Source organism: Salvelinus namaycush, chromosome 28 (assembly GCF_016432855.1).
Source record: "Salvelinus namaycush isolate Seneca chromosome 28, SaNama_1.0, whole genome shotgun sequence".
NCBI classification, from domain to species: Eukaryota; Metazoa; Chordata; class Actinopteri; order Salmoniformes; family Salmonidae; genus Salvelinus; species Salvelinus namaycush.
The window spans coordinates 16824326-16847807 of record NC_052334.1 but is presented as its reverse complement, the minus strand read 5'-3'; the positions used below and the strand labels follow the sequence as shown (position 1 = coordinate 16847807).

At 44.5% G+C, this 23482-nt stretch overlaps 1 protein-coding gene across 1 annotated transcript in view; it reads left to right on the top strand.

Moving 5' to 3' along the window:
* The window catches only part of LOC120023785 (ral GTPase-activating protein subunit alpha-1-like), a 117118-nt gene extending 94149 nt beyond the window's left edge, over positions 1-22969 (top strand). Inside the window, exons 40-41 of the mRNA XM_038967886.1 lie at positions 15766-15890; positions 21712-22969. Of these exons, the coding sequence (XP_038823814.1) occupies positions 15766-15890; positions 21712-21863 (277 nt within the window). The 3' untranslated portion in view covers positions 21864-22969. The remainder of the gene's footprint in view (positions 1-15765; positions 15891-21711) is intronic.
* Positions 22970-23482: the final 513 nt, after the last annotated feature.

Sequence of the window (23482 nt, the reverse complement as noted above, 5' to 3'; positions counted from 1 at the left end):
CCTGCCTGCCTGCCTGCCTGCCTGCCTGCCTGCCTGCCTGCCTGCCTGCCTGCCTGCCTGCCTGCCTGCCTGCCTGCCGCCACCCCTGTACCTCTCTCTCTTTCCACCCCTGTATCTCTATACCTCTCTCTCTGTCTTTGTCCACCGAACACCCTGTATCTTTCTCTCTCTTTGTCCACCATCCACGAGCCTATCAGACAAGCTAAATGCCTTTTTTATGCTCACTTCGAGGCAAGCAACACTAAAGCATACATGAGAGCAGCTGCTGTTCCGGACGACTGTGATCACGCTCTCCGTAGCCGATGTGAGCAAGACCTTTAAACACAAGGCCGCGGGGCCAGACGGATTACCAGGACGTGTACTCACAGCATGCGCGGATCAACTGGCAGGTGTCTTCACTGACATTTTCAACCTCTCCCTGACCGAGTCTGTAATACCTACATGTTTCATGCAGACCACCATAGTCCCTGTGCCCAAGAAAGCAAAGGTAACCTGCCTAAATGACAACCGCCCCGTAGCACTCACGCCGGTAGCCATGAAGTGCTTTGAAAGGCTGGTCATGACCCACATCAAAACCCTAGACCCACTCCAGTTAGCATACCGCCCCAACAGATCCACAGATGACGCAATCTCAATCACACTCCACACTGCCCTTTTCCACCTGGACAAGAGGCACACTTATGTAAGAATACTGTTCATTGACTACAGCTCAGCGTTCAACCTCTACTTCTGACCCACTGGAATTGTGATACAGTGAATTATAAGTGAAATAATCTGTCTGTAAACAATTGTTGGAAAAGTGACTTGTGTCATGCACAAAGTAGATGTCCTAACCGACTTGCCAAAACTATAGTTTGTTAACAAGAAATGTTTGGAGTGGTTGAAAAACGGGTTTTAATGTCTCCAACCTAAGTGTATGTAAACTATAATGAGTATAATCTGTGGCTTGTGTGTTCTCAGTGGGTGGGGGTGGGAGGGGGGGGGGTCCCCTGGGCTTGGGATTCTTCATTTATCTGTCCTGCTGTGGTGTTAAGACTTTGGTCAGGATCTGAGGTGGGCTGTTCTGCTGGCTTCTCGGCGGGGATGGCCAGATGTCTAATGGGTTGTTCTCTGTCACACGTCATCTTTCTCACCTTCTCCTCCAGCACGCTCACCTTCTCCTCTAGTGCTCTCATCGTCTCCTTCTGCCACTCCTGCTCTTTCTCCTATTGAAGTTGTCTCACCACAGTCCAAAGTGCAGACATTTCTTTCTCCCCCTCCGGGTCTGGTTGAGGGGGTGTTGTTGTGCTGGACTGTTGTCTGGTTCTGTGCTGACTGGAGTGTGTTCACCTGCTGTTCCAGCTTCACCTCTGCTGTTCTGCCTTACCTCCAGCTGGGTGAATTCATCCTTCATTTCAGTGAGGTAGTGCTCTGTGCTGGGAGGTTGACTTTCCGCTTGGGGTTGCTCGTCTGTGGGGCTGTTTAAAGAAGAGTTCTGGTTTGACTCGCTCGAGGTGGGGGAGTCTTCCTCAAGAGAGCGCTTCTCCTGCTGTGCTCCCTCTTTGATTCTGTGGAAGTCCATCTGAAACTGTTTAGGGTTGCCCTGTACTGTTCCAGATTTGTTCAGGTTGACATTAGCAAAACATTTCTCTGGATTGTCCATGAGGAGCTTATTTTTTAAATCTTTCTGTGCCTTCTCATTTTTTACATCCAAGGGTTACTGTATTGTGATGACCTCTGCACAGAGGGAAGCTATGAAGAAGGGGGCCTCAAATACCTCTGCATTTGGGTAGGGGAGGCTATGAAACTCTCATTGTTGGGCTCAAGGGCTTTGACACCCTTACTTCACACCTCAGTGATAATTGAAGTTGCATCCGGATCTGTTTTGTCCTAGCAAGCTTGGTAGCCTTAACTTAGCATTCAGTCCTTATCAAATAAATTACAATAATCTATTTTTGTTTTTCTTCTTGGCTTTAAAAGTAACTTCAGGCTAAACGTTACTCACTCAGTTCCAGGTTGGATGGTGTTTTCATGTTTCTGTTGTACTACTTTTGCTGGTCATTGGTTTGCCCGAGTATTTGCTGTATAGTCCTTGGGAATAAGAATCTAATTTGATCCAAAATCAGGTTGTAGGTTTGGAGTTTTGATTTGGAGTAAAGGTTATGTTGTGGAGGGTAGTATCCTTTATAAGTCCTTGTGAAAAAATCTAAATAAACTCTAAATCTATCTTTTTGTAAATGCATGCACTGAAAAAAATTCAGCCACTAATCTGCTCATGACATCTCTCTCTGTCCACCATCCACCCTGTACCTGTCTGTCTGTCTGTCTGTCTGTCTGTCTGTCTGTCTGTCTGTCTGTCTGTCTGTCTGTCTGTCTGTCTGTCTGTCTGTCTGTCTTGTCTGTCTCCACCATCCAGCCTGTACCACTCTCTCTGTCCACTGACACCTTGTACCTCTCTCCTGCACGTGCCCGCCGACCTCTCTCTCTCCTCCACACTAAGTTCCTCCTCTTGGCCCTGGGGCTCGTCCATCTGCCTCCTACACTCACTGATCCCTCATTTGCCATGACTGTGAAATCAGTGCTTGAAAGGGAGAAAATGGCCCCCTTTTTCTGCTGCTGGTCTTAATGTATGGTGGACTCAAATGGCAGAAAGCTGCTACAGTACCTGGCATCAGGCAGTGCTAAGAATCATGGCACATCATGGAGCTGCTGGGCGAACACAGCCAGAGAGGAAGAAAGAGAGCGAGAGAGCCTCGGAAGCCACTCCTCAAAAAAAACAATATTCTCTGGTCTGATGAAACCAAGATTGAACTATTTTGGCTGAATGCCAATCGTCACATCTGGAGGAAACCTGGCACCATCCCTACAGTGAAGCATGGTGTTGGCAGCATCATGCTGTGGGGATGTTTTTCAGCGGCAGAGACTGGGAGACAAGTTCGGTTCGGGTGAAAGATGAATGGAGCAAAGTACAGAGACCTGAAAATAGCTGTGCAGCGACGCTCCCCATTCAACCTGAAAGAGCTTGAGAGGATCTGCAGGGAATAATGGGAGAAGCTCCCCACATACAGGTGTGCCACGCTTGTAGCGTCATACCCAAGAAGACTCGAGGCTGTAGTCGTTGCCAAAGGTGCTTCAACAAAGTACTGAGTGAAGAGTCTGAATACTTACGTAATTGTCATATTTCAGTTGTTATATATATATATATATATATATATATATATATATATATATATATATATATATATATATATTCACATACATTTGCAAAGATTTCTAAGAAACAGTTTTTTCTTTGTCATTATGGGATAGTGTATTTGTATTTATTAGGGATCCCCATTACAGCTACACTTCCTGGGGTCCAAACACAGATTGATGAGGGGGAAAAAACAATTTAATCCATTTTAGAATAAGGCTGTAACATAAGAAAATTTGGGAAAAGTGAAGGGGTCTGAATACTTTCCGAATGCACCGTTGCTACTTCCCAAACCAGTGTGTGTGTCAGAGTTTCCAATTAGCCTTCAATTGCCAGCTTTTGGCCGATTTTAAAAATGTATATATATAATAATGAAAGCCAATAAATAAAACTATTGCTGGCCAAAATGAATCAATGTAAATACATTTGACCGTCAAGCTACTATTTCTATTTCTCAACTGGTAATTGAAGCGCGCCGCCCATTCTCACCATTCTACTGCAGGCAACAGGCTATCAGCGGGTCACCCACCACTTTACAATGTGAGCTGGAGGCAGTGTGCATTTTGAAAACATACTTGATAGTTTGAAACCTGTATGTTTTATTTCATATTATGATTCATGTCTTACCTTACTCTAAAGTAGCCTAAAGGCAAAATCCGTCCATGGGAACGTGGAGGCAATTATTTTATAAAGACTTCATAGGCGGCGCGTGAGTTTCAAGTTTGAGAAGCTTACAATTTATCGTAACATTTCTACCGTTCTGCGTGCCAGTTCTGATTTTCATATGCGCATTTTCATAGAAAGGTTTCATTTAAATAATAACGTTTTTGTTTTTAAAATTATTGTCACCTGGTTAATCATAAAAAATGTGAATTAAAATGATAAAAATCTCAAAGTTAAAAGTCAACTAATGCGAGATCACCAGCCTCTGCCATATGGACACATTGATGCACCGTGATCCATTGGCGGCTAAAGAAATGAGCGCATTGAACTCATAGCCTATAGACCAATGCAGCAGTAGGCCTATAACTTCCATTGCTCTTTCACGACGAGGATTGGTGATTAACGAGGGGGAGATTGTTGGAGAGATTTTTCAAATAGCTTACTGTGAGGAACTATAGTTTTTAATATACAGTATTATCATTCGCAATGGATGTTAAACAATTTTCTACATTTCCGACCAGGACAGAGAAACCAGACACATGCTAATTGTTCACATGGAGCACTCCAAACAAAAGAAGATGAACAAATGTACAAATCTCGTAAATGATGGTTATGAATTAAACCAAAACTTGTTTCTTACAAGTGTTGCAGGTTGTCAACTCTGCAAACAACGTTTCCCCTCAGAGATTGAGAACGGTAAATGCCTGCTCTTTCCATGACATAGACTGACCCGGTGAATCCAGGCGAAAGCTATGATTCCTTAGTGACGTCACATGTTAAATCCACTTCAATCAGTGCAGATGAAGGGGAGGAGACAGGTTAAATAAGGATTTTTAAGCCATGAGACAATTGAGACATGGATTGTGTGTGTGCCATTCATATGGTGAATGGGAAAGACAAAAGATTGAAGTGCCTTTGAACAGAGTATGGTAGTAGGTACCAGGCGTACTGGTTTGTCAAGTACTGGAACAGTTTCATTTGGGGTTTTCACGGTCAACAGTTTCCCGTTAAGAATGGTCCACCACCCAAGGCACATCCAGCCAACTTGACAACTGTGAGAAGCATTGGAGTCAACATGGGCCAGCATCCCTGTGGAATGCTTTCGACGCCTTGAGTCCATTTTCACCACACACCCCTCCCCTTCTTGTCTCAACATTTAAAATTATACTCAAGACACATATTTTAGATGCTTTTCACTGACAGCCGCAACTCAGTAATGAGCTACGCCTATTGCCACGCACGCTGCCCAAATTGCGGGATTCCCAAATAAGTTTAGGCCTACGAGCTTGTGATTTGAAACAATACACAGCATTTCTTTTTGAAGAGGGTAATTATCCTCGATTTCATTTACTTCCCTATTGGACCCACCGCTATACCATTTCTCTCGTGTTCTATTGGTTTTCATATCAACTTTCTTTCGTTGTCCAGAAGCCAAAGGCAGATTGTAATCATATTCGCAACCCATTCTAGTTGTTGGATCGTTAGATTCCCCCTCTTTCTAAGTTTCTAGTAGAGATTTTCATCTCTGTCACATATGGAACCGCTATCAGGTACGCGGTTTAGAATGGTGTTTTCCTGCTAATTGAATTTTGGCATTTTTTTATTTTTATTATATTTTATTGGCTGCTTCATTGCATGAGTTGCATGTTCTGACAATATGTATAACCATAATCTAAATGTGATTTCTGTCATTCTGATCATTGTGGGTAGACTCCCTCAAATGGCTGGTAAATTAAAATCTTCCCAGTCACATTGTCCATCGCCACATTTTCGTAACAGAAACCTTGTTGTGCGCTTGCATTCACACCAACCAGCCAGTTTGGGGATCTGTTTTGCAGCAGTCACACACAACACACACCCTCTAGATCCTCAGCCCTCCTTCCCACTGCCTCCCAGTGCATTTGGGGGCTGTGTGATTTAAATGTTTTTAGTGTAGTGACGGTCACGGCTGGGAGAAAGATGTTTGCTAGATCAGCACAGGACAGGTTAGCTGTTACCACACTGTTTAGTTAGTGTTAGAATGTTTGGGGGTGATTAAAGCTAGGTTGACCTCTCTGGCCTTGGGGCCAGGGGCTCGACCATCCACCCCCTCTACAGGACCCCCTCTACAGCTGTTGGACCATGTGGTCCATCCGAGCTGAGGCCCCCTGATAACATTCAACAACCTCCGGTCTCACTCACCCCCCTCACACACACACATCTCCCTCTATTTTGCCCATCTGATCTGTCTGACTCGAGGCTGGGGATGAGGGACTTCTCTCAAGCTGTTTGGAAGGCTGGAAGGCAGAGTCAAATGTAACTGTGAGCCACAGCCACCACAGCCATCTGTCAATGGCCGATTGTGGAGCCGGAGAAACAATGTTGGTTGAGGAGGAGGATGAAGGGGAGAGAGGAGAGTTGCTAAGCGATATCACTATTGGCCCTGCCAGTCCAGTGGTGTGTGAATGTGAGCCAGTAAGAGACTGGCAGTAGGGGCAGCCTCTCGCACTCGCTTTATCACACACATTCATATGGTGAAGCATGATAGTGGGGGGGGGGGGGAGGCAGAGGGAGGGGGGGGGGCAGGGGGAGAGAGGTAGGGGGGTAGGGGGAGGGAGGTGAGGAGAGAGGCAGGGGAGAGAGGGAGGGAGGCAGGGGGAGGGAGGCAGGGGGTGGGGGGAGGCAGGGAGAGAGAGAGGGTTAGGTCAGTGCCTCCCTCCCTCCCTAACTGAGCTGATTAAAGGTTTGTGCATGGGCTCCTTTTGTCCCTCCACTCACCCCCTCACACACACACACACAGCCAGGCGCAGCCAAACGCCTAACAGGCAGCACAGCCACACACTGCCAGCTCCCACAGGGAGACACCCTGGACCCAAACTGTTACAGACCTATATCCATCCTGCCCTGCCTATCTAAGGTCTTCGAAAGCCAAGTCAACAAACAGATCACTGACCATCTCGAATCCCACCGTACCTTCTCCGCTGTGCAATCCGGTTTCCGAGCCGGTCACGGGTGCACCTCAGCCACGCTCAAGGTACTAAACGATATCATAACCGCCATCGATAAAAGACAGTACTGTGCAGCCGTCTTCATCGACCTGGCCAAGGCTTTCGACTCTGTCAATCACCATATTCTTATCGGCAGACTCAGTAGCCTCGGTTTTTCTAATGACTGCCTTGCCTGGTTCACCAACTACTTTGCAGACAGAGTTCAGTGTGTCAAATCGGAGGGCATGTTGTCCGGTCCTCTGGCAGTCTCTATGGGGGTACCACAGGGTTCAATTCTCGGGCCGACTCTTTTCTCTGTATATATCAATGATGTTGCTCTTGCTGCGGGCGATTCCCTGATCCACCTCTACGCAGACGACACCATTCTGTATACTTCTGGCCCTTCCTTGGACACTGTGCTATCTAACCTCCAAACGAGCTTCAATGCCATACAACACTCCTTCCGTGGCCTCCAACTGCTCTTAAACGCTAGTAAAACCAAATGCATGCTTTTCAACCGTTCGCTGCCTGCACCCGCACGCCCGACTAGCATCACCACCCTGGACGGTTCCGACCTAGAATATGTGGACATCTATAAGTACCTAGGTGTCTGGCTAGACTGCAAACTCTCCTTCCAGACTCATATCAAACATCTACAATCCAAAATCAAATCTAGAGTCGGCTTTCTATTTCGCAACAAAGCCTCCTTCACTCACGCCGCGAAACTTACCCTAGTAAAACTGACTATCCTACCGATCCTCGACTTCGGCGATGTCATCTACAAAATAGCTTCCAATACTCTACTCAGCAAACTGGATGCAGTTTATCACAGTGCCATCCGTTTTGTCACCAAAGCCCCATATACTACCCACCACTGCGACCTGTATGCCCTAGTCGGCTGGCCCTCGCTACATGTTCGTCGTCAGACCCACTGGCTCCAGGTCATCTACAAGGCTATGCTAGGTAAAGTGCCGCCTTATCTCAGTTCACTGGTCACGATGGCTACACCCACCCGTAGCACGCGCTCCAGCAGGTGTATCTCACTGATCATCCCTAAAGCCAAAACCTCATTTGGCCGCCTTTCCTTCCAGTTCTCTGCTGCCTGCGACTGGAACGAATTGCAAAAATCTCTGAAGTTGGAGACTTTTATCTCCCTCAACAACTTTAAACATCTGCTATCTGAGCAGCTAACCGATCGCTGCAGCTGTACATAGTCCATCGGTATATAGCCCACCCAATTTACCTACCTCACCCCCATACTGCTTTTATTTATTTACTTTTCTGCTCTTTTGCACACCAGTATCTCTACTTGCACATGATCATCTGATGATTTATCACTCCAGTGTTAATCTGCTAAATTGTAATTATTCGATTTATTGCCTACCTCCTCATGCCTTTTGCACACATTGTATATAGATTCTCTTTTTTTCTACCATGTTATTGACTTGTTTATTGTTTACTCCATGTGTAACTCTGTGTTGTTGTCTGTTCACACTGCTATGCTTTATCTTGGCCAGGTCGCAGTTGCAAATGAGAACTTGTTCTCAACTAGCCTACCTGGTTAAATAAAGGTGACATAAAAATAAATAAATAAAAAACAATGGGCCCCATTGTGTTCCAGTACCGCGGCAGCCTTGTGTGTGTGTGTGTGTGTGTGTGTGTGTGTGTGTGTGTGTGTGTGTGTGTGTGTGTGTGTGTGTGTGTGTGTGTGTGTGTGTGTGTGTGTGTGTGTGTGTGTGTGTGTGTGTGTGTGTGTGTGAGAGAGAGAGACATTGAGAGGCGGGGTGCTTAGCTAATTGTTTCCTGTCAAAGAAGGTGGGAGTAAAGAAAGGGGAGGCAGGCTCACAACTAATCTCGCTCTCCCACTCTTCTTCTCTCTGTTTGTTCTGACTGGCTCTGACCCTAGCTGCTCTGTCCTCCTGACCACTGTGATGCTGATGACTCAGATGTATTTCTTTAGCATGGACCTCATCTGTACACTAATTCAGATGTATCACTCTACTGCCGTGCTCTCTCATAAAGCAGTCAATTCAATTTAGTTAAGAAATATTAGATCTAGTTATCAGTCTAATTGCGTTCTAATGTAAAATGAAATCAAGATACATTGACGAGCACATTCTTTTCCTATGCATAATTATTTTCCTAATGCCGTATTTATGCCTATTTATACAGCTGATAACAGTTAGTGTATACAGTTGAAGTCGGAAGTTTACATACACTTAGGTTAGTGTCATTAAAACTCGTTTTTCAACCACTCCACTAAATTCTTGTTAACAAACTATAGTTTTGGCAAATCGGTTAGGACATCTACCTTGTGCATGACACAAGTCATTTTTCCAACAATTGTTTACAGACAGATTATTTCACTTATCATTCACTGTATCACAATTCCAGTGGGTCAGAAGTTTACATACACTAAGTTGACTGTGCCTTTAAACAGCTTGGAAAATTCCAGAAAATGATGTCATGGCTTTAGAAGCTTCTGATAGGCTAATTGACATCATTTGAGTCAATTGGAGGTGTACCTTTGGATGTATTTCAAGGCCTACCTTCAAACTCAGTGCCTCTTTGCTTGACTTCATGGGAAAATCAAAAGAAATCAGCCAAGACCTCAGAAAAAATATTGTAGACCTCCACAAGTCTGGTTCATCCTTGGGAGCAATTTCCAAATGCCTGAAGGTACCATGTTCATCTGTACAAACAATAGTATGTAAGTATAAACACCATGGGACCACGCAGCTGTCATACCGCTCAGAAAGAAGACACGTTCTGTCTCCTAGAGATGAACGTACTTTGGTGCGAAAAGTGCAAATCAATCCCAGAACAACAGCAAAGAACCTTGTGAAGATGCTGGAGGAAACGGGTACAAAAGTATCTATATCCACAGTAAAACGATTCCTATATCGACATAACCTGAAAGGCTGAGAAGCCACTGCTCCAAAACCGTCATCAAAAAGCCAGACTACTTTTTGCAACTGCACATGGGTACAAAGATTGCACTTTTTGGAGAAATGTCCTCTGGTCTGATGAAACAAAAATAGAACTGTTTGGCCATAATGATCATCGTTATGTTTGGAGGAAAAGGGGGGAGGGAATGTGATGAAAGAAATAAAAGCTGAAATAAATCATTCTCTCTACTATTATTTTGACATTTCACATTCTTAAAATAAAGTGGTTATCCTAACTGACCTAAGACGGGGAATTTTTACTCTGATTAAATGTCAGGAATTGTGAAAAACTGAGTGTATTTGGCTAAGGTGTATGTAAACTTCTGACTTCAACTGTATGTAACGTCTTCAAACTTGTTGACTCAACTTCTAATGACTTATTGTGCCTCAGCGTCAGAGCTGTGCCCACACATGGGGGGGGGGGGGTCGCTACGGGTCAGCTACAGGCTCTGAGATGAGCTATGTGTTTGTGTCCCGTGGGTTGGTTGCATGCTGTATGCTCAGTGATGAGTTGTCTGATTAGAAGGCTACAGACTGAAGGAATGTAAATTACCTGTGACCTGTCCAGGCCAACGACCACCAGCAGCCTGGATAAACACACTAGAACCACATCAGAACAGAGAACACATCTCCTCTAAGTGCCTTTCAGTGTTACACAATGCTATACATTACGAGAGATGCAATGTATACAATCATTGCCCGAAAATATATAATTCAAGCGGGTAATGTGATGGTGTTACCACCTCACTGTGGCGTCCTTCTTCATAATGTACTTTTAAACCAATGAGAACTGCACTACAATAAGGAAATGTGTCATCTGTGGATGTATGGTTAAAATGAATGTATGCTCTGAATACATGTATTGGCTAAATGAACAGATCACAGTTCAGAGAAAAACAATTGACATGTGTGCATGTTAACTTCCCTCCTCTAATTCATGAATCATTATTCCCATGTATGTGTTTCCTCCTGCCCGTGATAACATTAGCACTCCCTCCGCTTTGCCTTTAAACATGAAGTAAATGTTGAATTTGTGTCAGCAGGCAGTGTGAGCAGTGAGCACCATCTCCCCATCCCCTGGGGGGGGGGGGGGGGGCAGAATGGTTGAGAGATAAATCAGGGCTTCAAGTCCGGGAGCCATATTTCATAGGCAGCCCTCCAATTCGGTTTGGTAGGAGATTAATAGGAGTGGATCTGACTCCAGAGGGCCCCAGATCTGTGACTGTGTGGCCCCAGGCGGAGGAGCATTAGCTGGGCTATTTCTCCTCCCATCTGGGGGCTGGCGATGGAGGGAGCGAGGGGGACATTGGCTGTAATGACAAGGAGGGCTATGGCAGTCAGCCGCAGCTCCCTCCGTCCTCTTCACAGTAATAAAATCAATGTTAGATCCTCTATATCGCAGCCATCAGATGGGGGAATAAACCGATTACCCTGCACTTCAGGGCACACATAGATTTCTGTAATCATAGTCTGTAAAACTCGTCAAATTCAATTATTTATGTGATGTTTTTTCTCCCCCTCTCTTTCTCTCTCTGCTCTGTTCTTTCTCCCATTGCCCTGTGGTGCAGAATAAAGCAGGTAGCTGTAAAAACACTGCCAGTTAGAATCACTGATATTGGGTCCGTTTCTGCTGCCCCATATTTTCATCAAAATTCAATTTGATCATTCTTGGGCTGTGAGATGAGCAATGTGGAGCCCTGGGATTCTTGTAGTCGCTGGTCCGTTGACTGATGCTAGCCATGTGTCTGATCTGGGCTTATTTCAAAGGGCAGGAGAAATGTAGTGTCAAAACCCCTGACCTTCATCCAAAGGCCCACTCTGTAATATGTACAGCTGTTTATGATCATTTTCAATTAACCATATACACATTGATTCTTGAAGAATATCAGTTATACATGCATCGGATGCAGCAGTGGATGGGCATAATTGTCAGGAGATGTTGAATGTAATGTGTATTCTCCCGTTCTAACTGGGTTGATGATCGTGTCCATATTGGCTCTCTGTTAGGTAGTGGGGCCTGACTGGCAGATTGGCTCTCTGTTTGGTAGTGGGGCCTGACTGGCAGATTGGCTCTCTGTTTGGTAGTGGGGCCTGACTGGCAGATTGGCTCTCTGTTAGGTAGTGGGGCCTGACTGGCAGATTGGCTCTCTGTTAGGTAGTGGGGCTTGACTGGCAGATTGGCTCTCTGTTTGGTAGTGGGGCCTGACTGGCAGATTGGCTCTCTGTTTGGTAGTGGGGCCTGACTGGCAGATTGGCTCTCTGTTTGGTAGTGGGGCCTGACTGGCAGATTGGCTCTCTGTTTGGTAGTGGGGCCTGACTGGCAGATTGGCTCTCTGTTTGGTAGTGGGGCCTGACTGGCAGATTGGCTCTCTGTTTGGTAGTGGGGCCTGACTGGCAGATTGCAGAGCTGTGTTGAAGCAGTGTAGAGGGACAGTTACTGAGACATTGGGAAACATGTCCCCACTCTTTCTCTCTGTAGCTATGCTCTGCTCTCGTCTCACATTAGAACAGTAGGCTCTTCCGGGCTCTCCACATTCTTACTGCGTTTTCTTTTTGAAGATGCCAGCAATCCAACACCCCACGGAGGCCTGTTAGGTTCCAATAATAGAAGGGGGAATTGATGTGAAGGGGGAATGAGCAAGTGTACAATTTTTTTTAAACGGGGGGGGGGGGTGACATCCTGTAGGTGTCAGTTTGAACCCCTAGCTAGGTATACACCTCTCCCCTCTCATTTGCAGTTGTAATTACCATTGGGCCATACTGTTTTCAATTGTGGCGCGTTTAAAAAAGGAAATGCTATTTGAATCACTGGGCACAAAAGCCTGATATGTGCTCTCTGTACAGTACATTCATATTGTCTGCTTTATCTCACAGGTCACTTCTCCCTCTTTTCCTGTCATCCTTGTCCTCATCCATGTCATTGTGTGTGAGCTCTGAAGTGTACAGGTCGATGTTGGGCCTGTGTTCTCTCTGTGAGCTCTGAAGTGTACAGGTCGATGTTGGGCCTGCGTTCTCTCTGTGAGCTCTGAAGTGTGCAGGTCGATGTTGGGCCTGTGTTCTCTCTGTGAGCTCTGAAGTGTACAGGTTGATGTTGGGCCTGTGTTCTCTCTGAGCTCTGACTGAAGTGCACAGGTCGATGTTGGGCCTGTGTTCTCTCTGTGAGCTCTGAAGTGCACAGGTCAATGTTGGGCCTGTGTTCTCTCTGTGAGCTCTGAAGTGCACAGGTCAATGTTGGGCCTGTGTTCTCTCTGTGAGCTCTGAAGTGCACAGGTCGATGTTGGGCCTGTGTTCTCTCTGTGAGCTCTGCTCAGTGGCGAGACGCTCTTGGTCCTGAATCTCCTCCAAATAGAGAGGCGAGCAATGTCTTGTTTAGAGCAACACAGCGCTCTCTCCCTCCTCCTCTGGAGGCCTGGCAGCTCTCTCCTTCAGCACAGAGAGGGAGGGAAGGAGGGAGGTTGGGCACAGGGAAAGAAAGGAGAAAAGGCATACATTTGGAGGCTATCAGCAGCAGTATGTTCTATGTGCTGAATTAACACGACGCCAGGGAACTGTTCCTGTAGCCCACCATGGTCCCCTTCACACACACACACACAGACAGACACACAGACAGACAGACACACACACACACACACAGACAGACAGACAGACAGACAGACAGACAGACAGACAGACAGACAGACACTATCCAACACACACACACACACACACACACACACACACACACACACAGACACAGACAGACAGAGAGACAGACACTATCCAAAACACACACACACACACACAGACATACACCATCCAACACACACACATTGAGACACACAGCCTCCACCACACACGCAAGCACACACCCTCCACCACCCATAATGTGCTAACAAGCTCGCTTCTGGTGTCTCTTCACTAGCAATTTGTCCTCTTTCCTCCGAGAGCCGGGAGTTGAGCACAGTGACAATGAAAAGCTTGGTAGGGGGGGCAGGAGCATTTTCTCTTTTTTCCTTTCATCCACAGGGAAAATTAGTTTCTGGTAATACACAAAAGACCCCTCTCCTTCCCCCTCACTCCTCTCCCCTCTCCTCTCTCCTCTCTACTGCTCATATCCCCACTCGAGAGGCTGTAAGGCTGGAGAGAGGAACCTAAAGACACTTTTCTTCTTTAACAAGCTGTTAAAAGAAATACACATCAAAAATTCAATTCCAGTATATTAGCAGACGGAGCTGAGGCCAGGGCCTATTTGATGGTTGAAAAAATACTTTCTTTTCTTCACCTCGTTTTTCTACAGACGCACAAAAGAGCATCTCAAGTCAACAGTGCGAAGGGATTAGTTGTCGTGCTGACAGGGTGGCATTAGCAGCGCATCACGCAGGGCAGGGACAGGGGGAGAACGAGAACAAGATGGAAGAGAAAGGATAAGGAGGCTGAAATTATGATTACCATTAAATAACACAGCAGTGGAGCTGCTCCTCCTCACTTCTCCTCTCTGCTCCTCTCCAAGCTGATGTCAGGCACAGCTGCCCTGGTCTGACCAGACATGTGTCTGTTTACCTACCTAGAGGGCCGCCAGACACCGCACCTCACACAGTGACTTACATGTGAATAAGGCTGATATACAGTACTGATACTCTACACCTATCGGTCCATAAGAAACACTGCCAGGCTCTGTTATTGGGTTGCAACCTCACACAGTAACATGGGTGTAGTGAAAGGCTGAGATACTGATATCAAGACTCAATAGACGTATGTTCTTGTGAGATGTTTGAATGAAATGGAGCAGGTAAACAATAGAAAACCTGTTGGCTTGATGAGGCACTCATTGACTCTAACTCCATCTCCAACATCCATCAAGAGAGGTGATTGGTTTTTGATGTTGTTTTCCTCCCAGTGTTAGTGCCCTGGTGTCAGTGTGACATGTTGTCTCTCTGTATCGGAGGCGTGTGGGGCGTCTTTTTTCTCTGCAAGTGGCATGAAATGGGAGAGGTTTTAAGGAGTCTGATCTGGTACCTGCTGACAGACGTGCATTAACTTGATCATTATTACTGTGACACACACAGTCACACATATATACACACACACACACACAACACACACTCCCTGCTTCTCACAGCCATCGCCCTGTCTGAGCAGCATTTTTGGTAGCTCTAACAGCGAGCAGGAAGTGGGGTGCTGGGAAACAGGAAAAGGCAGGCGGCAGATCCACTGGAGTGCTGTTCTCTCCCTGCTGTGCAGCCTCTTACATTTCCTTGTGTGTGAGAGAGAGTCTGTTTGGCTGTTGTTCCTCGTGTCAGCTCACGCCAAGCAGCTCTTCACCCCTAGATACACAGCGCATAGGGCTGCTCCCAAAATATCCTCTCCCCTTCCTCACCCCAGCAGGAGAGGAGAGCATCACCCATTCTCTCTCTCCATTGCTTTTTCTCGCTTTCTCCTATACTCTCTCTGTCTGCTTCTCTGTTCCTCTCTCTCTCCGCTTCTCTCTCCTCTCTGCCTGCCGAATTCATGTAGAAAACCCATATGCAACATCCCAACTCTAATCCAATCCAATCCATTAACAGAATACCATCATTTTTACTTAACTGGATAATAGAGACAGTAAAAAGGCCACTGTTGCCAAATGTCATGATATTCAAAAGCCAATGATAGGTTCCTAATACACTTGATATTATGGGTCGGACAGAGATGGTTGTGTGTCTTTCGTCTCTTTTTACCTAGGAGCGCCTAATGGCAGTGGATAGTTGTCATTATAGCCAGAGAGTCTCTGATTAGGGAGACTTATTTGGTTGACAGAGAGAAGAGAGAGGCGGGGGGGGGGGGTAATAGATGAGAGGCTGAGATTTGATCTAGACTGTAGAGTAGGTAGGTGGGTACAGTGCTGCACCAGGTAATGCCGTCCCAAAGGGCGTTGTTTTTTCCTCCCAGTCTCTAATTTCTATTTGATTTTATTATCTCCCTTTGAGAGAGTTCCTGTGATCCTTATGTGTTCTGTGTCTCATGCTGAATGACCTTTGACCCTTGACCTTTGGCCCAGCTACGAGGAGAGAGCGCGTTACCTGGAGACCATCGTACAGCACCACCTGGAGCTAACCACCTTCGAGGACTATGCAGCAAGGGTCTTCTGCCCCGCCCCCTACCACCATCTCCCGTCAGACCCAGGTAAGATCACTGTATACTCAGTCTGTCTGTTTCTAGCCATTCACAGCCAGCCCATCTCACATCTCTCATATACTGCAGTCCAGAGAGGCACCGTCACACCCTACTGGACAGTTCTCAGTTCTGGACCAGCTTTACAAACAAAGCATGTCCGCAATGGTTTTGGAGAGTAGAAAATACTAGGATTTAACTAGGATTTTTTGCCATATCTGTAGTGCAATTTTGTAGCATTAGTTGGCGGTAGAGAAGTTTGTACTAATTGGGAAATTATCCCAAAGTTTCTCCAAATTCTTTTGTGTTTTTAGTTAGGAGGTGTTGGCCTCTAAAATCTCCTTCACTTGCCATAATAACCTTAACCACACTAGTTGCCATAATAACCTTAACCACACTAGTTGCCATAATAACCTTAACCACACTAGTTGCCATAATAACCTTAACCACACTAGTTGCCATAATTACTTTAACCACACTAGTTGCCAAAATAATCTTAACCACACTAGTTGCCATAATAACCTTAACCACACTTTGGGCTCCTGAGTGGCGCAGCTGTCTAAGGCACTGACTCTCAGTGCTGGAGGCGTCACTATAGACCCTAGTTCAATTCCAGGCTGTATCATAATCGGCCTATGGAGTCCCATAGGGTGGTGCACAATTGGCCCAGCGTCGTCCGAGTTGGGGTTTGGCCGGGGTAGGCTGTTTAACTGACTTGCCTAGTTAAATAAAGGTTCAAAAAAAATGTTTAATAATAATTTAAACACTACTTGCCATAATAACCTTAACCACACTAGTTGCCATAATAACCTTAACCACACTAGTTGCCATAATAACCTTAACCACACTACTTGCCATAATAACCTTAACCACACTACTTCCCATAATAACCTTAACCACACTACTTGCCATAATAACCTTAACCACACTACTTGCCATAATAACCTTAACCACACTACTTGCCATAATAACCTTAACCACACTACTTGCCATAATAACCTTAACCACGCTACTTGCCATAATAACCTTAACCACGCTACTTGCCATAATAACCTTAACCACACTAGTACTGTCTTCTATACACCTCCACAGTATTTTTAAAGTATTGTAAAATGCACACTGAATACAGTGTTTCCCCTAGATAGAACAGTTAGCCACGTCTATCCCCCTCTCTCTCCTGGGGTAATAAGTGTTCTGCCAGGTCCAGGGCATTTTTGGTCTTCCCATGGTCTCACATCACATTGATTCTCTCTCCAGCCTCATTGTCTCTGCTCAGTGGCTACATGCTACAGTACACGCATGCGGAAAATGAAAGGTCACCCAACCAGAAGACTAGTCAACCTAATCTTTAAGGTGATTACTATACTGTGACACAGAGCTGTTCTCTCTCTCTGTTGTCATATTTCTAATGTTAGTCACAGATGGAAGATGATGTGTGCTCATAAAGCAGTAAATTACAGTAAGAGAATCAAATGTATACACTTAAAACAATATACCCAGTACCAGGAAAAGGTCAGGACACACCTACTCATTCCAGAGTTTTTCTTTATTTTGACTATGTTCTACATTGTAGAGTAATAGTGAAGACATCAAAACTATGAAATAACACATATGGAATCATGTAGTAACCAAAAAAGTGTTAAAATATATTTTGATTTGTTTAAGTTCATTTGTGGAATTTTTTTCCTTCTTAATGAGTTTGAGCCAATCAGTTGTGTTCATGACAAGGTAGGGGTGGTATACAGAAGGTAGCCCTATTTGGTAAAATACCAAGTCCATATTATGGCAAAAACAGCTCAAATAAGCAAAGAGAAATAACAGTCCATCATTACTTTAAGACATGAAGGTCAGTCAATCTGGACATTTTCAAAAAATTTGAACGTTTCTTCGAGTGCAGTTGCAAAAACCATCAAGTGCTATGATGAAACTGGCTCTGATGAGGACCCCCACAGGAAAGGAAGACCCAGAGTTACCTCTGCTGCAGAGGATAAGTTCATTTAGAGTTACCAGCCTCAGAAATTGCAGCTGAAATAAATGCTTCACGGAGTTCAAGTAACAGACACATCTCAACATCAACTGTTCAGAGGAGACTGCGTGAATCCGGCCTTCATGGTCGAATTGCTGCAAAGAAACCACTACTAAAGGACATCAATACGAAGAAGATTTGAGATTTTTGGTTCCAACCGCCATGTCTTTGTGAGACGCAGAGTAGGTGAACGGATGATCTCTGCATGTGTGTTTCCCACCGTAAAGCATGGAGGAGGAGGTGTGATGGTGTGGGGGTGCTTTACTGGTGACACTGTCTGTGATTTATTTATAATTCAAGGCACACTTAACCAGCATGGCTACCACAGCATTCTGCAGCGATACGCCATTCCATCTGGTTGGCGCTTAGTGGGACTATCATTTGTTTTTCAACAGGACAATGACCCAACACACCTCCAGGCTGTGTAAGGGCTATTTGACAAAGAAGGAGAGTGATGGAGTGCTGCATCAGATGACCTGGCCTCCAAAATGTATGTAGTTCTGTCCTTGTGCTGTTCTTGTCTATTGGTGTTCTGTATTATGTCATGTTTCCTGTTTTGTGTGGACCCCAGGAAGAGTAGCTGCTGCTTTTGCAACAGCTAATGGGGATCCTAATAAAATTATAAAAATATAAAATACCACAATCACCCGACCTCAACCCAATTGAGATGGTTTGGGATGAGTTGAACCACAGAGTGAATGAAAAGCAGGAACAAGTGCTCAGCATATGTGGGAACTCCTTCAAGACTGTTGGAAAAGCATTCCTCATGAAACTGGTTGAGAGAATGTCAAAAGTGTGCAAAGCTGTCAAGGCAAAGGGTGGCTACTTTGAAGAATCTAAAATATATTTTGATTTGTTTAACATAACTTTTTTGTTACTACATGATCCCATATGTGTTATTTCATAGTTTATTCTACAATGTAGAAAACAGTCAAAGTAAAGAAAAACCCTTGAATGAATAGGTGTCTTCAAACTTTTGACTGATACTGTAAATATCTACAAATATTTGGTATCTGTACATTTCTTGCACTGTACCCAATGATTTATGAGAACTTACTTGATATGTTGATGTCCTCATTGTGGTTTTACAGACGTGTTTAATACGTTTTATGTACACACTTTATTAGAATACTTATGAACTGCGCATTGTTATATTTGGTAACACGTGTTTTATTTTCCCTCGACTCCAACCCCATTCGATGCATTGAACGGATGTGGGTGGAGCAATGTCTACATAAAAGTGCAAATTAAAAATACTCACAAAAGCTCTGACGAAGGCCTTGAGGCCGATATGTAAAGCTTAGTAAGTGTGTGCGGGTTTCTTATTTTTTTCTCGGGTTATTCAACTGTTACCATGCACCTGCAACAAAGATAGCTCAGATGTGCGAGTGCCTTTTGAATTTTGAATCTGTCCATCAGACGTTGCTTTTTGACAGTTTGAATTTGGGACCCTTTCATTTATAGAAAGATGCATGCCTGTGCACTGCATGTTCTTTTCTCCACATAATAAGAAAAATAAACATGTTTTTTGACTGAAAAATACCTGATATTATTATGGTAATGTAGTAATGTAATTATAGTAGCACTGACATGTGCTTTACCGAACTTTAGTTCTCCTAGTACGGAATGAAATGATTAGTGTTTTTCAGCCCCAAAACCTTGTCTTGATTAATTATTGCCCGTGTTGATAACACCAGTCCACCATGGACTTTCTGCTCCTCCAAACCGCAAATGATCATATTTCTGTTATGCTTCTTTTTTGTTATTTTCATTTTATTTCTCTTTCTTTTTTTGGTTTGCCATTTTAATTTTAATTTCATTTTTTGTTTTATTTTCCTTTGTCTTATGTTTCCCCCTGTAGATCATAATCTATCACATGTGTATATCTAAAGGTAAGACTCCTGGAAACCCCGCAGCTAACAAACTGAGGCTGCCTCTGCTGCCGCTTCGTTCTGATTGACTTGTAACAATGTTATGACCACTCTACTTCTCACGATACCTCTCTGTGTGTCTCTGTATGTCTCTCTCTCCACTGACCAAATCTGCTTCTCTCACTTTTTCCCTGTTTCTTGTATCTGCTCCATCATGTTGTCAGTTGAACGTCTATCTAACATTAACGTGAACCTCAGTCCTTGCATGCTTCCACCATAGCAGGCCAGACAGGCCCAAGCCTTTTCACTAACACTCTAAATGATTTGGTTTGTTCTAACCAGAATCTTCCTCTGTGTCTTCCTGAGCACTAACTTATTGTAACACGGGTTCTTTACCTCCTTGATGTGTTCAGTACATCTGGAATGTTCAGTAGATTTTTTTGGTCATTTAAGTCTTTTATGAGTCCAGTCAGAGCACAGTACAGTTGCACTCTGTATTCATGGATGGCATAGACACACACAAGGTATGTAACTATAGATGATAACTATGGCCCTGAAGATCAATATTTAAAGTAACAGTGTAAATGTCGGTAAGAAAGTGGAATCATTGCATTAATGTGCCAGTCAGTGTGTGTGTGTTGTGTGTTGTGTGTGTGTGACCGGACTGTTAAGTGTGTGTGACCGGACTGTTAAGTGTGTGTGACCGGACTGTTAAGTGTGTGTGACCGGACTGTTAAGTGTGTGTGACCGGACTGTTAAGTGTGTGTGTGTGTGTGACCGGACTGTTAAGTGTGTGTGTGTGTGTGTGACCGGACTGTTAAGTGTGTGTGTGACCGGACTGTTAAGTGTGTGTGTGTGTGTGTGTGTGTGTGTGTGTGTGTGTGTGTGTGTGTGTGTGTGTGTGTGTGTGTGTGTGTGTGTGTGTGTGTGTGTGTGTGTGTGTGTGTGTGTGTGTGTGTGTGTGTGTGTGACCGGACTGTTAAGTGTGTGTGTGTGTGTGAGAGACCTGACTGTATTGAGTGTGTGTGATGATGTGTTTAGATGGTGCTTCTGTCTGTTCTGTGCGCACCTTCTATGGATTCCCTCTTAGCCTTGTCACTGCTCACACCTCTTATCTCTTCTCTCTCTCCTGTTGTCTTTGTCTTTTTTTTGCTTTTTTCCAATCGTTTCCTTGCTCGCTCTACCCCGCTGTACCGCTCCTTCCCTGCCTAATCCTTCATTTCTTCCTCCTCTCTCCTGTCCCATTTTCCTTCTTCTGTGCTACTGACCTCCTTTATCCTGTTGTATCCTCTTCTTCTCCTCCCCTCCCATTTCCTCCTCCCCTCCCATTTCCTCTACTCCCCTCTTCTTCCTCCTCTCCTCCCCTCCCATTTCCTCTCCTCCCCTCCCCTCTTCCTCTCCTCCCCTTTCTCTCACCTGTGGTTTTGTGGCTTGTCTTCACCTTTCCAACCAAAGAGAGCTTGATATTTCAGCTCCTTCCCAAAACTCCACTAGAAAACATTGGGCTCAGCAAGGTAAAAGGCAAAGACTTGAAACGGAAGGTCTTTCACGCTAGCTGTGAATGGTATGCTAAAACATTAACACGGCAAAATACCTTTTTTCTCTCTGTTCCTTCTTACCCTGTTTCCTCCTTTAGTTTCCTGTTTATTATTCTCTGACGTTCTAGATTTCAGTTGTGTTTTATAGTACCACCACCATCATACCTTTTGGGATTGGTTGTTTAGATTTATTTCATGAACATTGATGTCTCGATACATTACAGCTAAAGAAAGCTACCCGTAACTATACCAAAATGTGTCAACATTTATTATAATACAATCAACATTTACAGCTAGCAGCTAGCCCTGCCTTCTACATTACTGTTTACCATTGACTGTCACAGTAGGGGGGACTCTAACACCTGTGCTCCCTTTCCCCCCCCTCCCTCCTTCCACAGGCTCATGCCTCGAGAGTCAGCAGGGAGAAAGTCCAGCAGCAGCGCTTCTAGACGGGGCCGACCAGTTAGCCTTGCCAATGTCCCCTCGTACTAGCAAGAGCCGTATGTCCATGAAGCTCCGACGCTCCTCCGGCTCGGCCAACAAGACCTGATCGGACTTTCCCTCCGCTGACCCTCCTCCACGTCACACCCAGCGAGAGTTCACAGCCTTCAGACGAAGAGACTGACTCTCTCTCTCTGTACCGTACAGCTAGGACTGCACTACACTGCAACTACCAGCCTTTACCTGCTAACAGCGATGCATTGCATGTTATGTACTCCAACTACATGGACATGGACACACCTGCCTTGCATGGTCAGACTCCGCATCTCCCCTACTGTACAACCCTTCCAAGATGCAGGATTAGGCCCTTGAACAGAGCCAGGCCCTTGGGGGCCAGCCTAGGGTCCCCCAGGACTGAGCTTGTGCTAGCAAAGCTCCAACAGAATTAACATGTCTCTTGGGCAAGGTTTTCTAACTATGCTCACCACCACAAACTTTTCACTCCAGAGAAATGTGGAAAGAGAGCAAAATATAATATATTTAGATATAGATATATTTAGGAAGCAGCATCGGTTCCGTTGTGTACAGAAAGCGTAAAGGCAACATGACAGATGTGTATTTTCAATGTGATTAGGATTGTTGATGGTTGAAATCACTTGATATTTGACTGAGAGGAGGAGCTAGAGTGTTATCTCTGCTGTGGTTGTAGCTGTTGTTGTCCCTGAGCAGAGTGATCAATATCTAGTATCCCATCCCCCTGGCTCTCTGGGCCTCTGACCCACTAGGAAAGTGATTGTAAGAACTTGAGTTTGTAAGAAAGAACAAAGAAACACAAAGTAAGAAAAATCTTATTTTTTATATTTGGTCACTGTGTCCACCACGAGACATTTATATATTTGTACTATACTCTGTATATACAGAAGTGTTGCCACTTTCTTTATGCTTGGACTGAAGCAATGTTGGCTAGTGTTTGATGATAAGGAGATAAACGTTTTGAGGTTGAAATAAGTTTGTCTATAGAGTTGTAAGATGGAAATTGTTTGGTTAAAGTGAAGCATTTCTTGTTACATTTTGTTTTGATTTTCACACTAAACTGTGGAACTGATTGACTTTCTGAGTATAATATTCACTACTGTTTGCCTTTTTAGGGGTCACATAACATTTTTATTATGATTGTAAATGAGTTTTTCACCTGATAAAGAATGTTGCAGATGAGGTTGTTTTGTTCATATACAATGTGTTGCATTGAACCACCCCTTTTTTTCACTCACAATGAATATATTATATGTAAGGGATCAACGCAAACGTTATGTACGTTACCTTGGAAATAATGGATCCAAGGTAATGTACAGAACGTCAGCGTTTATCCCACTCATACCACAGTTGCCAAAGAAAACAATACTAAAGCACACATTTACCTGTAGAAATAACATGGTTTTGTTTTATATTTTTATAAGTTAATTTATACTTCCTCATCTTGTGGTTGCCAGAGACGCGACCCAGTCGTTCGTTCGATTAGTACTATATCTCGTTACTTTAGTTCGATCACTATGCTAGGCTAGCAGGCTAGCAACGTTCTTCTCTCGTCATGTAGCATAGCTAGTTTATCCCGTGATTGCACATGTGGGACTATTTGACAGCACGGTTTGTAGGCTAAAAAGGCTAAGGTTTAGCTATATATTTAATGGCTTAAAAATACATATTTCATCAATATAAAGGCCGTGTGCA